At 32.7% G+C, this 15,844-nt stretch overlaps 2 protein-coding genes across 4 annotated transcripts; one reads left to right on the forward strand and one right to left on the reverse strand.

The window, feature by feature from the left end:
* The first annotated feature begins 315 nt into the window (after nucleotides 1-315).
* Nucleotides 316-3,227, forward strand: h2az2b (H2A.Z variant histone 2b). 3 transcript variants are annotated; one of them, XR_013815607.1, is made up of 6 exons: nucleotides 316-401; nucleotides 1,092-1,169; nucleotides 2,157-2,270; nucleotides 2,423-2,552; nucleotides 2,683-2,972; nucleotides 3,109-3,222. XR_013815607.1 is itself a non-coding variant. In XM_079805073.1 (5 exons), exons 1-5 carry the CDS (start codon nucleotides 399-401, stop codon nucleotides 2,742-2,744), a joined length of 387 nt encoding a protein of 128 aa, XP_079661199.1. In that variant the 5' UTR covers nucleotides 316-398; the 3' UTR covers nucleotides 2,745-3,227. The 3 variants fall into 3 exon arrangements, 1 of the variants encoding a protein (XP_079661199.1); XR_013815608.1 differs by having other exon boundaries at nucleotides 2,683-2,960; nucleotides 3,109-3,221; XM_079805073.1 differs by having other exon boundaries at nucleotides 2,683-3,227.
* A 1,294-nt stretch (nucleotides 3,228-4,521) lies between these two features.
* ved (ventrally expressed dharma/bozozok antagonist) lies at nucleotides 4,522-7,955 on the reverse strand. Its single transcript, XM_079805061.1, has 3 exons — nucleotides 7,521-7,955; nucleotides 6,552-6,808; nucleotides 4,522-5,084 (listed from the first exon to the last, which is right to left on the reverse strand). The coding sequence occupies exons 1-3, from the start codon at nucleotides 7,804-7,806 to the stop codon at nucleotides 4,752-4,754; spliced, it is 876 nt and encodes a 291-aa protein (XP_079661187.1). The 5' UTR covers nucleotides 7,807-7,955; the 3' UTR covers nucleotides 4,522-4,751.
* Between the last annotated feature and the right edge of the window lie 7,889 nt (nucleotides 7,956-15,844).

Consider the following 15,844-nt stretch of genomic DNA (forward strand, 5'->3'; position numbering starts at 1 on the left):
CTGATAAAAAGAGGCCTTAATAAGGTTTGACACAGAATACGATACACTAACTCAGATCATGCATTAGTCTATATATTTCACTGTGATTGAAACACTGCCGAATCATAAAAAGAATAATAATCACATGCTTTAATTTCTTTAATCGATTCTAATGTAATGAATGGTGACGGCGGCACGCATGCGCACATTAATAGTGCGCTGGTGGTCCGTGAAAAAAAGAGAACTAAAAAACACCCACATAAAGAAAAGCTCTGTGATTGGACGAAATCACCATTTCAAACCAAGACGAAGCTCGCTTATTGGTTATAACGCTGGACCGTAGCGCGCTATCGCTGAAGTGGGCATCATTGTGTTTTCCCTCCGTTTCAAGCGAAAAGAGAAGAAGCTCGTCGGACGATATGGTAAGAAAACAAGTTTTTAATGGTCTAAATTGTCTAATAAATCCTTGCTCGGACCGATGTGTTCTGTATAAACCGTGATTGTGCAGTGCTTTAATTCTGTGCACGTGATGGATTTTAATAAGCTCGGAGTGTTTGTGGGTTTGCAGTGTTTTGGTAAAAGAGCGCCGACCATGGGAATAAAGTGAATTTAGTGTATTATTCTTAAAACGGATTTTAAAAAAACAGTCAGTGAATTTGTGTAAATGTAATATTTAGGATGCAGGACGAAGTTTCATGGCTTTAAACCGAATGTGTGCGTATTATCCATCTTTTAAGTTAGCCGAGTAACTTCGAGATAACGTGGTGTTTATGAGTCACATCTCTTAAAGGCATTTCCTCGTGTCGTTTGTTACAATCTTGGTGCAAATCAACTCAAATAAGCTCAAGCTATTTTTGTAAGGATTCCGAGCAAAAAAATATTACTAGTCTTGTTTTTTTATTGTATCTTCTCACTTTATTACTGAAAATAGGACAATACACATTGCCTACACAACCCACAAAATTATTCAGATTCACCTGATGTTTCGCCCTTTTTTGTTGTTGTGTTTGTTTGGAAGAAAAAAATGCTTAATTTGCATTGGGCACAATGTAATTTCAATGAGCCTTTGTGGGACTTTTAAGTAATATGTTTTTTCTCTTGTGCTTCCACAGGCAGGAGGAAAGGCTGGAAAGGACAGCGGAAAAGCTAAGGCGAAAGCAGTCTCCAGATCACAAAGAGCTGGTCTGCAGGTACGTATTCCTCTGCCAGAGAAAGAATAAATGGCCTAATCCCTAATGTTAAATTCAAAGGGTTAGTTCACCCAAAAATGAAAATTCTGTTGTTAATTCCTCACTCCCCAAATCGTTCCCAACCCGTAAGACCTTTGTTCATCTTCAGAACACAAATGAAGATATTTTTGATGAAATCCGAGAGCTTTCTGACCTCTCCATTTAATTAACACTTCCAAGGCCCAGAAAGGTAGTAAAAACTAAATGATCTGTGACTACAGTGGTTCAACCTTAATGTTATGAAGGACGAAAATACTTTTTGGGAGCAAAAATAACGACTTTATTCAACATTTTCTTCACGTCTGTGTCATCAAAGCTTTTATTCAGGACACGCATGGTCCAAAAACAAACATAAAAATACCAATACAAACACAAAAACAAACAAACAATACATATCACATATTTGCATATAAACTAAAACGCCAGTGGTTCCACATTTTGGCGAAGAATCTGACTAAACTATGTGTCAGTCTCCTACGCAGTTTATGTTGGTCAGCTCCACACGCATGCGTCGTGGTGCTCACGTGAACAGCATCGACCAATGGTAAGCTGGCGTAGCTCTGATGTAACTCTGAAGCGCTGTACTGTATTTACGACCTCAACAGAGGAGACTGACACAGATGAGATTAAATTGTTGAAAAGTCGTTATTTTAGTTTTTTGCGCACTAAGTATTCTCGTTGCTTCATTAAATTAAGGTTGAACCTCTGGAGTCACATGGACCATTTTTACTACCTTTCTTGACCTTAAAAGTGTTAATTAAATTACTCTCTATGGAAAAGAGGTCAGAGCTCTTGGATTTCATCAAAAATATCTTCATTTGTGTTCCATGAATGAAGGTCTTACAGGTTTGGAACGACTTGAGTGAGTAAATAATGACAAATCTCATTTTTGCGTGAGTTATCCCTTTAACTGCTTGATGTTGACCGTTTCTTTGGTTTGTGTTTCAGTTCCCTGTAGGTCGTATCCACAGGCACCTGAAGACCCGAACTACCAGCCACGGTCGTGTTGGAGCCACAGCAGCCGTGTACAGCGCAGCCATCTTGGAGTACCTGACTGCTGAGGTAATGGTTTAATTTTGGCCCGGTTTGTTAAACAAGCCTGTTGGATGTCGTAGTGACAGGTTGTTGGCTAGCTGTGATTTTTCTATTGTGCATGAATCGTCTCCAATGCATCTGCAACGCAAATTCAAACCCAGTGCTTGTCATATTGGCAGGTGTTGGAGTTGGCTGGAAATGCCTCCAAGGATCTGAAGGTGAAGCGTATCACTCCAAGGCATTTACAGCTGGCCATTCGTGGTGATGAGGAGTTGGACTCCCTTATCAAAGCTACCATTGCTGGCGGAGGTGAGTTTTATTTGTGTAACATGAATTTTTTTTTTTAAGGGCGGTGAGATTTTAAAGAAATGTAGTGCTGATGTTGTAGGACTGGCGCTGATATTATGTTAATGCAATTTCTTTCTGTCTTTCCCTACAGGTGTGATTCCACACATCCACAAGTCTCTGATTGGAAAGAAGGGCCAGCAGAAAACTGTATAAGATGCATTGATTTTCGACTCTGTATAGTAACGGCAATCAGCATTGAGAAAGCAGTTGTTTTGTTATGTTTCCCCATTTGTTTGGTTATGCTTGGTAAGTGTAGTTTAACATAACCGCGGTTAGAGTTTGACTGTATCCATGATTATAATGGGGGCGGGGGGGCTGTTACTTGTTTTGGGGTAAAGGAAAACTAATCCTGCCTTTTTGTTTAGTTGGGTTAAGGCAGAGGTCTTCAACTGTGCTCCTGGCGACCCACTGTCCTGCAAAGTTTATTTCCAACCTCACTTTTCAGGCGATCCTGTACGGCTGGATTAGCCGCTTCAGTTGTGTTTGATTAGGGTTGGAACTAAACTCTGCAGGGCAGTGGGTCACCAGGAGCAGGGTTGAAGACCTCTGGGTTAAGGGGTTTTCTGAGGTGTGGGTTTCATTATTGGCTTTTTAAAGTTTGTTTTATACAATAAAACACTTTTTTTTTCTAAATGTTATGCTTTTCTGTGTGTTCATTTGATGCATATTCCCTAGAAACTCCTCAAATTAGCTGTATGCTGCACTAATTGCTGCAAAAGATATTGATAAATGCAAATAATGCTTTTATTTTAAAACACGTGCCCATTCACTCCATATGTCTAATGTTGAAAACAAAATGTTGCATTCAGTCATGAATTAGATGCATATTGTAAAATGATAGCCTTTTTTTATTCAAAATGGTGACTTTCCATCACTGATATTTGTTGAAAATAAAATATTTAGCTATTTAAATCTTCCCACACTTCCCCATTAAAACTAAAATGTTCTGTTGATGTTACTTCTGTAAACTGTAAGCCCCGTCTTCTTTGATTTGATTGGCCATCTCAATAAGTTTGACATTGATGAATGCTGTTAGATCACTGAGGCAGACCAGCCTAAAAATATAGGCTGATGCTAATCATTCTTGGATCTGACATAAGGGTTTATGTGAATAAAATGTATAGAAACATTTTCCTAGCTAGCCTACATTTCCATTGTGTATATATCTTTTGAAATGAAGAGTCCATAGAAAAGACCTCAGGATCGACGCTGTCAAATTTACTTCAAAAACGCTCGCCAATTTCCCCAGTGTATCAGTAGCTGATTTATTTTAAATAGTTTTTACATTTGACTATAGTTGATAATCAGCTAAATGTTTCTTTAACAAAAGTTTGTAGCCATACAATTTGACATAACATGGCTTTTATTGGCTGTTTTAAATAAAAGTAACATTAAAATGTGCAGGAGGATGGAATAAACAGGAACAATTTGTCATAATGACACGCAAAATATATTTGTATTTTGATAGTATAAAACAAATTGTAAAGAATAAGATTAAATGTGTTTAGTTTCAATTCAATATAAATGATACCTACACTACTGTAAAAATGTGGGATGTTATTAAAATAAGTCCTCATGCTCACCAAGACTGCATTTATTTAAATACAGTAACATTTTCAAATATAATGTAGAATAACTCTTTCCACTTTGAAAACATTTTAAAATGTAATTTATTCCTGTGATCAAAGCTGAATTTTCAGCATCATTATTTTTTGGCGGAAACCATGATGCATTTTTTTTTTCAGGATTCTTCTTTGACGAACATAACGTTCAAAAGAACAGCATTTAGTGGCAATACAAATCTTTTGTAAGATTATAAATGTCACGTTTTAATCAATTTATTGCATCCTTGCTGAATAAAAGTATTAATTGCTTTAAAAAAAAGTGTAGTATAGACTGTGTAGTAATGAAGCACGAAAACATCAGCGGTGTAGTCAAATAGAAAATGATTTATTTATACACTCCTCTTGTACATATAGACATGATAGAACCTTTTCAAGATTTACAAACATATTTAAATAATAATAAAAAACTATTAAAAAATGATATTTGTTATTGCACTTCACCCTGTATTCACAAATGCAAAGATGTAAACAAAGCCTAAGGCGTAACGCCTTGACTAACAGGCAGAAATGGATGTTTTGTTGGCGGTGTCTCCTCTCACTGTGTGCTGTAGTAGTGAGAGTGGTACTGTGGGTACATCATGGAAGGGTTGCTGGGATGGACGGGGAGGCTCTGAAGGGTGCTGTACTGATACAGGGCGTCCACAGGCAGGCTCCCGGCGGTGGTAGGACCGTAGTGGAATCCTGAGCCGTAAGGAGCCGGGCTCTCCTGGACCCCCGGGTAGAAGCTGGGATACGGAGCGGCACGGAAACCGTGCAGATCGGAGTAATGCATCATGTGGGAGGCTACCTTGGCCTGGCAGGCGTGAGCGAGGCTGTCCTGAACGGTCCGTTTCAGCTTCATCCGTCGGTTCTGGAACCAGTTTCTGATCTGATGGAGAGAAGCATAACGTAAGTTTACATTTTGCACAACAACAAGTTGAATCAAATTATTGAAAATCATAAGGTCCCATTAGTTAACGTTAACTAACTAACGAGCAAAACATTGGAGTATTTGTTAACATTAGTTAATAAACACCATTGTGTTAGCTCTGGTCCGTTAAATAATATGGTAACACTTTACTATATGGTTTAATTTTTTGTAATGTTAGTTAATGAAAATAAAATTGTATGTTGTTTGTTCATGTTTGGATACATTTACACGACAACGATGTAGCCGCGCATGCGCATAGCGTCACTGTTTGCAAAAATTCGCGTTTTTGTAGATTACAGAGACAACAATGGTGTCAAAAACTTGCACTTTGAAACCCATTTTCAAAAGTTTGCATTTTCAGCCCCCCAAAACACGGTTGACGTGTAAATGAATGGCCAAAAATCCGTTTTTTTAGTTGAAAATGTTGGTGTAAACATAATAATGCCTTCGCAACAGCGTTTTCAACTAAACATGGACTTGTTTTTATACGTTTTGGCCGTTCATTTACGGAGCCTGAAAATACAAACTTTTGAAAACGATACCAACATCGTTTCTGTTAAAACTACAAAAAATGTATGAAAATGCTGACATCATGCGCCTGGTGCGTAGTGTTTCTTTACAAAGTGACATCGCCATCTACTGGCCTGGCATGCATAATACAGGATCTGTGTGCGGACCTATTTTTTTTTTACAGTCTATGGTGCGGACCCATGTGAATGGGGATCGTTTTTACAATCTTTCATTTCATGAAACTTTTCAAAAACGCAAAAACATTTTTAGTACATTGTTGTCGTGTAAACGTACCCTGAGATTAATAAATGCTTAGGAAGTATTTTTCATTGATGGTTCATGTTAACTAATGTCATGGGCGTCGGAAGCAAAAAAAATGTGGGTGGGTCCTCAGAAATTTTTTACTGGAGTAGATGCCAATTACATTAAGTACAAATATACCGCTTTACTTGGTAAACGTATAGGTCGGAAAGACAAAATTACGTAAATCGCAATATCATTGAGAGCGGCAGTAGTGTAGGGGTAAGACGCACGTCATCTAGTTTTGACACAAATCGACCCGCGGTTCGAGTCCAGCTTTCGCCGAACTCAATCTTCTCCGTTTTCCCAACACATATCAGATCGGAAAGGCATTTATTTTCAATACAAATTAAGAAAATGTTAGAAAAGTGGAAATAAAGCGTCTAATATGTGTTTAATAATACGTGTTTATCGGTTAGAGGTAGGTAAACAGACATGTGCTGAATGTTAGAGACGATAAAAGTGAGTGGGTCCAATATCATTGATCGTAAAAAGTGGGTGGGTCTTGTCCCACCCATATACAATGGTTCCGACGCCCATGACTAATGTTAACAAATTTAACCTTATTGTAAAGTGTTACCCAAATTTTTTTTTTATAATAAATTGACCTCATACCTGTTTATCAGACAGAGTTAGTCTTTTGCAGAGCTCCGCTTTGTCCTGGGCTCCCAGATATGCGTTTCTCTTGAAGGCTTTCTCCAGACTGTTGATCTGCTCGGCGGTGAAAGCCGTTCGGGGTCTGCGGCCAGTAGAGGGAGATGCAGATGGAGCCGCTTCTTTGGAGGCCCCAGGTGAGAGAGAACGGCCCCCCTCGCTCTCGTACCCCGACGTCTCCTCCTCCTCCGTGCTGCTGCTGAAACCTGGCTCTGATGCTGGGACAAAACAAACACAAATGAATATACAGATTGAAACATGAGGTCAGGTCACAAAAACAGCTATGCAAGAGGGAAAGAGAAAATATACATTTGCATTTAAACTGAAAATGCTCAACTGAAAAATAAATACTATTAGGAAATGTAGGAGAAAAATCACAAAATTAAATAAAAGTAGATGTAAATGTACACAAGCATTCAAATTTAAGATACTAACAAAATGGCATGAAATGGCTTTATATTTATTATTTTATTATTATAACATTATTTTTAACCATTGTTACCATGTTAAAGAATATTTTTTACTTTTTTTAACTACTGATTAATTAAAAAAAATGTATTTTAGTATTTGACATTAAATGGATATTTAAAAAAAAAAATTAAATTAAATAATTTATTCCTGTGTTGGCAAACCTTTACTCTTTACTTTTTATTTGAACTATTGTTACTATAACGTGATTCAGAAAACAAGGAGAATCAGGAGAAATGTATTGAGCAAGTTTAAAAGTTAAAAACTATTTTACTGTTCATTTAATTAAACATAATATGATAGTATTTTCAGGTCTGTATTTTACATTAAATTATATAAAATGCAAAACAAAAAAGCTTGATAATTTACTTTAACTATGTTAAAGAATTATTTATATTATTTTACTGAAATCATGAAAACATGCATAGAAGTTACTGAAGGATTATTATAAAAGTGTTTTACCGTGAGTGTGTTGCTGGATGATATTGTTGTCATTTGACTCGGTCTCTTGCGTAGATGTGCACAAAATGTTTCCCGGCTGTGCTGGCTCCATACGTTTCTCCTGACTCTCCGTGTTTTCCGGTCTCCATCTGCTGTAGAAGCCTGGAAGGCTCTCGGAGGCAGTGCCAGACGTGCTCGGGCCGTCCCGGCCGGGAGAGCCCCAAGAGTTTGAGGGATGTGTGGATGCCGAGCTACACAAGGCCTGGCTGCTCTGGGAAAGCCACTCGATGGAAAAATGCCCCTTCATGTCCAAATCCAGCAAAGAAAAGCCCAATATCCGGTACGAAACAAGGCAACGCGGCTGTTCTTCTTCAGGGTGAGTTTCCAGAAGTGAAGTCCCGTGACTGAGCGAGTGAGATCTGTGTTTGTGCTCTGGTAAGCGTGGCTTTGGGTTCACTGATCAACACCTCCAGCATGAGGCTCAAGTATTTATAGGGCTAATCCCAGCTCATTTACAATTCACTTCGCCCGGATCAAAGGAAACATCCTCCCCTGTCCTGATCTCCACCCCTTCAGTTTTCACAAGTGTGGTAATGAAGACGTCTCAATCGGCCTTGAGTGAACCCATTAACTCCTGGCACCAGTAAGTCTGGAGATGTAATCCCCTCCCTAAAACCATCTCTGATCCCGTCTCCTCGCTGAGGTGTGTGTGTGTGTGTGTGTGTGTGTGTGTGCGGGATTTCATATGTCCACGCTAGAAAGAGTCTGATGGTGGAAGTTCAAGGTTAAAAACAGAGTCTGAGTCATGGAATTCATAACCAACAGCAATATTCGTCATATTGAAATGGTTTTGGTGCTTCACGAGAAACCAAGGAAAAGCTCTTCAAACTGACTGAAACATGTTTCAAAAGCATCAATGAACAATATCCAAGGCTAAATCCACTTATAAAACACAAAATCTCTCTCTCTTTCTTTCTTTCTTTCTTTCTTTCTTTCTTTCTTTCTTTCTTTCTTTCTTTCTTTCTTTCTTTCTTTCTTTCTTTCTTTCTTTCTTTCTTTCTTTCTTTCTTTTCTTTTAGAAATGATCAACTAATTGGGAAAAAGAGCATTCAAAAAGGTTTGTTTATTAATTTATTTAAGTTCTAAATATTCTTTGGGTTATGTGTCATTTATTTATTTAAGTTTTTTAGGTTATGTGTCATTTATTTATTTTCTAAATCATATATTATTTGGGTTATGTTTCATTTATTTATGATTTAAATCAGATATTTTTTTTAGGTTATGTGTCATTTATTTATTTTCTAAATCATATTATTTGGGTTATGTGTCATTTATTTATTTATTTTCTAAATCATATAATTTGGGTTATGTGTCATTTATTTATTTATTTTTTAAATCATTATTTGGGTTATGTGTCATTTATTTATTTAATTTTTTTAGGTTATGTGTCATTTATTTATTTATTTATTTTCTAAATCATATATTACTTTGGTTATGTGTCATTTATCTATTTATTTAAGTTCTAAATCATATATTATTTGGGCTATGTGTCATTTATTTATTTATTTATTTTCTAAATCATATATTATTTGTGTTATGTGTCATTTATTTATGTTTTAAATCAGGTATTTTTTTAGGTTATGTGTCATTTATCTATTTATTTATTTTCTAAATCATATTATTTGGGATATGTGTCATTTATTTATTTATTTTCTAAATCATATAATTTGGGTTATGTGTCATTTATTTATTTATTTTCTAAATCATTATTTGGGTTATGTGTCATTTATTTATTTAATTTTTTTAGGTTATGTGTCATTTATTTATTTTCTAAATCATATATTATTTTGGTTATGTGTCATTTATCTATTTATTTAAGTTCTAAATCATATATTATTTGGGTTATGTGTCATTTATTTATTTATTTATTTTCCAAATCATATATTATTTGTGTTATGTGTCATTTATTTATGTTTTAAATCAGGTATTTTTTTTGGTTATGTGTAATTTATCTATTTATTTATTTTCTAAATCATATTATTTGGGTTATGTGTCATTTATTTATTTATTTTCTAAATCATATTATTTGGGTTATGTGTCATTTATTTTCTAAATCATTATTTGGGTTATGTGTCATTTATTTATTTATGTTTTAAATCGGGTATTTTCTTTAGGTTATGTGTCATTTATTTATTTATTTATTTATTTTCTAAATCATATTATTTATGTTATGTGTCATTTATTTATTTATTTTCTAAATCATATTATTTATGTTATGTGTCATTTATTTATTTATTTTCTAAATCATTTTATTTAGGTTATGTGTCATTTATTTATTTTCTAAATCATATATTATTTTGGTTATGTTTAATTTATTTATTTATTTTCTAAATCATGTATTTTGTATATTATGTCATTTATTTATTCAAATTTTAAATCAAGTATTTTTTTTAGGATATGTGTTATTTATATATTTATTAAATATTGATTTACTTACTTAATTGCCGTTCCAGCACAACAAAATGAAGCTGACATATTTCATAGTGTCAGATGAGAAAATTACTTTGTTAGTTTTTTATACATATCGTTTTTTTATATATATATATTTATTTATTTTTACTGCTTCAAAAATAAGCACAAATGTTTTTTCTTCAGTCTCTTTAGTATAAAAACGATGGTGTTTGTTTATTTCTGTATTATTTGTTTGTCAGTTTCTCTGATATAACAACAGAACAAAACGTCTCTGTCACCAACACAAATGTCACAAATGCTCTCCGTCTCTCTCATACACACTTAATGTTCCTGTGAGTGTCTGCAAACGTGGGTCATTGAGCTCTTGTTTATGCTCTTTTCAGCAGGTATTGGTATCAAAGCACGCGGCTCTTTTGAAGTGGCAGGTAGAGGTTAATGGGCTGTTTTAGAAACACTACACGAGTATGGAGACAGTAGTCTGCAGAGAACAACTACTGATGGAGATAACTGCCGGGCCTTGGATCTATTCACCCCCCCAAACGGGATCATTACGCATAGGTGATCTGGTTTATCAGCTGCTTGCTTGAGATTAAGTTGATCAGGCCCACTATTGAAGAATACGTGATTTCAAAGCCTGCCAGACACTTTTGATTATCAGACGAGCAAATAAAACACACTCAGATTGTCCCATTATTGTTTCTAAAGGATCTGAAGGGTTTGATCCCTTTTGGGTTCATTGAAGGAAAAACCCCCAAAACAAAACAGAAAGACGGCGCCAAGGGTGGAGATTTTATGCATACAAAGGTTCTCTAGAAGATTTATTACCTGCCAGCTCGATCCTGGCCAATCTTTTATTTCTTATTTATTTATTTACTATTTTTGTTATGAGTCACATAGTGTGGCTGTCTTGGTATTTATTTATTTGGGGTTATTTGTCATATAGTCTGACTGTCTTGGTATTTTTTATTTTTTTTGTCATATAGTCTTGGTATTTTTATTTATGTATTTATTTATTCTAAATCAGGTATTTTGTAAGTTATTTGTTATATAATCTGGCTGTCTTGGTATTTTTATTTATGGTTTTTGGGGTTTTTTTTATCGGGTATTTTTTGTATTTATTTTTTTGTCATAGTCTGGCCGTCTTGGTATTTATTTATGTATTTATTAAATTATTTGTTTTTAATTTTTAAATAATTAAAAAAAATATTTATGTATTTATTTATTTTTTAAATCGGGTATTTTATTATTTTTTTATTTGTCATATATATGTGTGGCTGTCTTGGTATTTATTTATGTATTTATTAAATTATTTGTTTTAATTTTTAAATAATTAAAAAAAATATTTATGTATTTATTTATTTTTAAATCGGATATTTTTATTATTTTTTATTTGTCATATAGTGTGGCTGTCTTGGTATTTATTTATGTATTTATTAAATTATTTGTTTTTAATTTTTAAATAATTAAAACAATAATTACGTATTTATTTATTTTTAAATCGGGTATTTTTATTATTTTTTTATTTGTCATATAGTGTGGCTGTCTTGGTATTTATTTATGTATTTATTAAATTATTTGTTTTTAATTTTTAAATAATTAAAAAAATTATTGATGTATTTATTTATTTTTTAAATCGGGTATTTTTATTATTTTTTTATTTGTCATATAGTGTGGCTGTCTGGGTATTTATTGATTTTTTGGGGGGGGTTATTTGTCATATAGTGCGGCTGTATTTATTATTTATTTATTTTCTAAATCAGTCATTCATTTATTTTGGGTTTACATTTATTACATTTATTATACATTTATTAACACTATATATATATAGCCTAGTCGCTTGATTGCTTTTTTTAAAAATAGACATTTATTAAAAAAAATTTAAATACGTTTCTCTTTGTTTCTGGGTTATTAAAATCTGATTATGTCTCTTAACGGTGCACCAAGTAAAATATGACATAAAAGAACAGTCAATATTAAGCATTGTTGTTATGCCAAAAATTCTAGAAGAATTATATTTTGCATAATATTTTTAAACATGTTTTAGACCTGTCCTGGAAAAGGCCTTTTACAGTTGTTTGGAAATATTTCAATTACAAATAATGAATGGAAGCAGCTCCTTTCCAAAGATGTAAAACAAAATTAGAGATGTGAATGTTTATTCATCATCTCAACTAATGAAATAACGAGAATAAAATCAGCTGAATGGGCTCTCCGGCTCATTTAAAGGTTCAAAGGGCAGATGATTTGTTTACACTCTCTCATCATATCTTCATTTCTATCTGTCTCTCTTTCAGCGAGAGGCCAAACAAACACCCGATCTCATTCCTCTCTTATCTGTCACTGATCTCTCTGTAATTGTATTGTAGGTTTCTATATTCCACTAAGGATCAGTGTTAGGGGACGGTCCCCGTCTCGTTTCCGCTGTCCCCGGGCCCTGATATGTGATAAACCCGGGACTGACTTTGATGTGCGTGTCAGCAGAGAGGAATCAGGCTGGAGTACAGACAGGAGCCTGTTTTTATGGATGACAGACGGGAGGGGTTGGAGACGGTAGGTCCACTTCTCATCTCACTAACACTATCATTAAAGCACAGATTACAGTGTGTGTGTGTGTGTGTGTGTGTGTGAGAGAGAGAGACTATTCTGTAATAATGTCCCTGAGCTGATAGCAGGCATATGATTTGTTTTTTGGAAAAACATCAATATAGGATGCATTCAGGTTGATTGGGAGACTTTCTGCCATTGAGATGACTGGGGAAAAGTGTCCCGTATCAACCTGAATTCACATTGTGCTTTATAGAAACCAGATCTGAACATCCCATAATTTAACAGCAAGAACTGCAAAGAACCATACAGAATTCACCACTCACAGCCAAAGATTGCTCTTTGTAAGAACATTTTCTTTTAAAAGCATACAAGCTGCATGTGTCATGCGTTTATTCATTTATATTTTTAAGTTCAGGCATTTTTTTAGGTTATGCGTCATGCATTTATTTATTTATTAAATCAGATATATTTTTCAGGTTATGTATCATGTATGCACTTATTTATTTATTAAATCAGGTATTTTTTCCAGGTTTTGTGTAATTTATTTATTTATTAAATCAGGTATTTTTCAGGTTATGTGCATTTATTTATTAAATCAGATATATTTTTTAGGTTATGCGTCATGCATTTATTTATTTATTAAATCAGATATATTTTTCAGGTTATGCGTCATGCATTTATTTATTTATTAAATCAGATATATTTTTCAGGTTATGTGTCATGCATGCACTTATTTATTTATTAAATCAGGTATTTTTTCCAGGTTATGTGTAATTTATTTATTTATTAAATCAGGTATTTTTCAGGTTATGTGCCATGCATTTATTTATTTATTTATTAAATTAGGTATTTTTCCAAGTTATGTGTCATGCATTTATTTATTTATTAAATCAGATATATTTTTCAGGTTATGTGTCATGCATTTATTTATTTATTAAATCAGATATATTTTTCAGGTTATGTGTCATGCATTTATATATTTATTTATTAAATCAGATATATTTTTCAGGTTATATGGCATGTATTTATTTATTAAATCAGATATATTTTTCAGGTTATGTGTCATGCATTTATATATTTATTTATTAAATCAGATATATTTTTCAGGTTATATGGCATGCATTTATTTATTAAATCAGATATATTTTTCAGGTTATGTGTCATGCATTTATATATTTATTTATTAAATCAGATATATTTTTCAGGTTATATGGCATGCATGTATTTATTAAATCAGATATATTTTTCAGGTTATGTGTCATGCATTTATTTATTAAATCAGATATATTTTTCAGGTTATGTGTCATGCATTTATTTATTTATTAAATCAGATATATTTTTCAGGTTATGTGTCATGCATTTATTTATTTATTAAATCAGATATATTTTTCAGGTTATGTGTCATGCATTTATTTATTTATTAAATCAGATATATTTTTCAGGTTATGTGTCATGCATTTATTTATTTATTAAATCAGATATATTTTTCAGGTTATATGGCATTTATTTATTTATTAAATCAGATATATTATTCAGGTTATGTGTCATGCATTTATTTATTTATTAAATCAGATATATTTTTCAGGTTATATGGCATTTATTTATTTATTAAATCAGATATATTTTTCAGGTTATATGGCATTTATTTATTTATTAAATCAGATATATTTTTCAGGTTATGTGTCATGCATGCACTTATTTATTTATTTATTTATTAAATCAGGTATTTTTTTAGGCTATGTGTCATGCATTTATTTATTTATTAAATCAGGTATATGTTCCAGGTTATGTGTCATGCATTTACTTGTTTATTTAAGTTCTAAATCAGGTAATTTTTTAGGTTGTGTCATGCATTTATTTATTAAATCAGGTATTTTTTTTAGGTTATATGTCATGCATTTTTTAGGTTATGTATGATTTATTTATTGTCTAAATCTGGTATTTTAGGTTATGTGTGGCTGTTTTTGCATTTATTTATCTAGAAAGTTATATAAATGTCTCCTCTTCTAATAAAACACTGTAATTTCTTTTAGTTGGGAGAATCAGGACAAATATAAAGCCGTTTTATTGACTTTAATTTGAACTGTATCATTTATTTTACTAATTGGTATCAGTCTGATAAGGCTCATGTTGGATACCGTCAGCTTTTTTATTGACGGAAATGTTTTGATATCATATTTATTTGTGATGATGAGTCCAGTTAAGCGCATCTGTCTCTGTTGGTATAATGTGGGTGGGTTAGAGACGATCATTGGAAGTGTCCGTCAGTGAGCGCTCCTCCCTCACAGTCAGCCTGAAGTGCTGCTACAGACGGCAGTCTCTCAGAGTAATGGCCCCCGGCGGTGACGGCCTTTGATTGTCCTCATTGAGCCTCTTTCATCTCTAATAGGGCTGTTTGCTGCTCTGTTATGACTGCTCAGGTATTGTCCCTCAGCAGTGCTGCAGGGGCCCGAGAGTCAAACAACCAGCTGTGCAAAATCAACACCGGCACCAAAAGCATCACACGACTACCAAATAAACACAACGTCAACATTTGGACATGTTTTTACCCTTATGCTGAGCATCCATTGACAGATTTGTGCACAGTACTTCATTTAGAAACATCATTCCATACAACATGCTGATATTGAAATCAAATACAATAACATTTAAAAAGGTTTCCAAATAACCACTTATATATAAAAAGAGTCCTTTCATTTTAATGTTATATACTGTACATATCAATATAAAGTATAATACATCAGTTATTTTAGTATCGAGATATATTATTGCTTTTATTATTTAGAATATTTTTTTATATTTTTAATTTTAAAGTTTTAGTAATCTTGTTGTATTTTTGTCATTTAAAAAAAATATTTAATTATTTAAAAAAAAATTACTTTACATTTTAGTTTGAGTTATTATACATCAAGTTAAACTAAATTAGAAAGAGGACAAGCTAAAATAAAATGAGGTTTTTTTTTATGTCCAGTTAATCTTTTACAGTGTTTTACAGTATGTGTGTGTGTGTATATATATATATATATATATATATATATATATATATATATATATATATATATATATATATATATATATATACATATAGTCACTATTAAAATGAAAAATAAATAAATGCATGACACACAGAAATACCTGATTTAGAACAAATGTGTGTATATAAATATATATATATATATGACATGTTACCCATTATATATATATATATATATATATATATATATATATATATATATATATATATATATACATATATACATATATACACACACATATACATGCACATATATATTTATATACACGCATTTGTTCTAAATCAGGTATTT

Source organism: Gobio gobio, assembly GCF_949357685.1.
Source record: "Gobio gobio genome assembly, chromosome: 22".
NCBI classification, from domain to species: Eukaryota; Metazoa; Chordata; class Actinopteri; order Cypriniformes; family Gobionidae; genus Gobio; species Gobio gobio.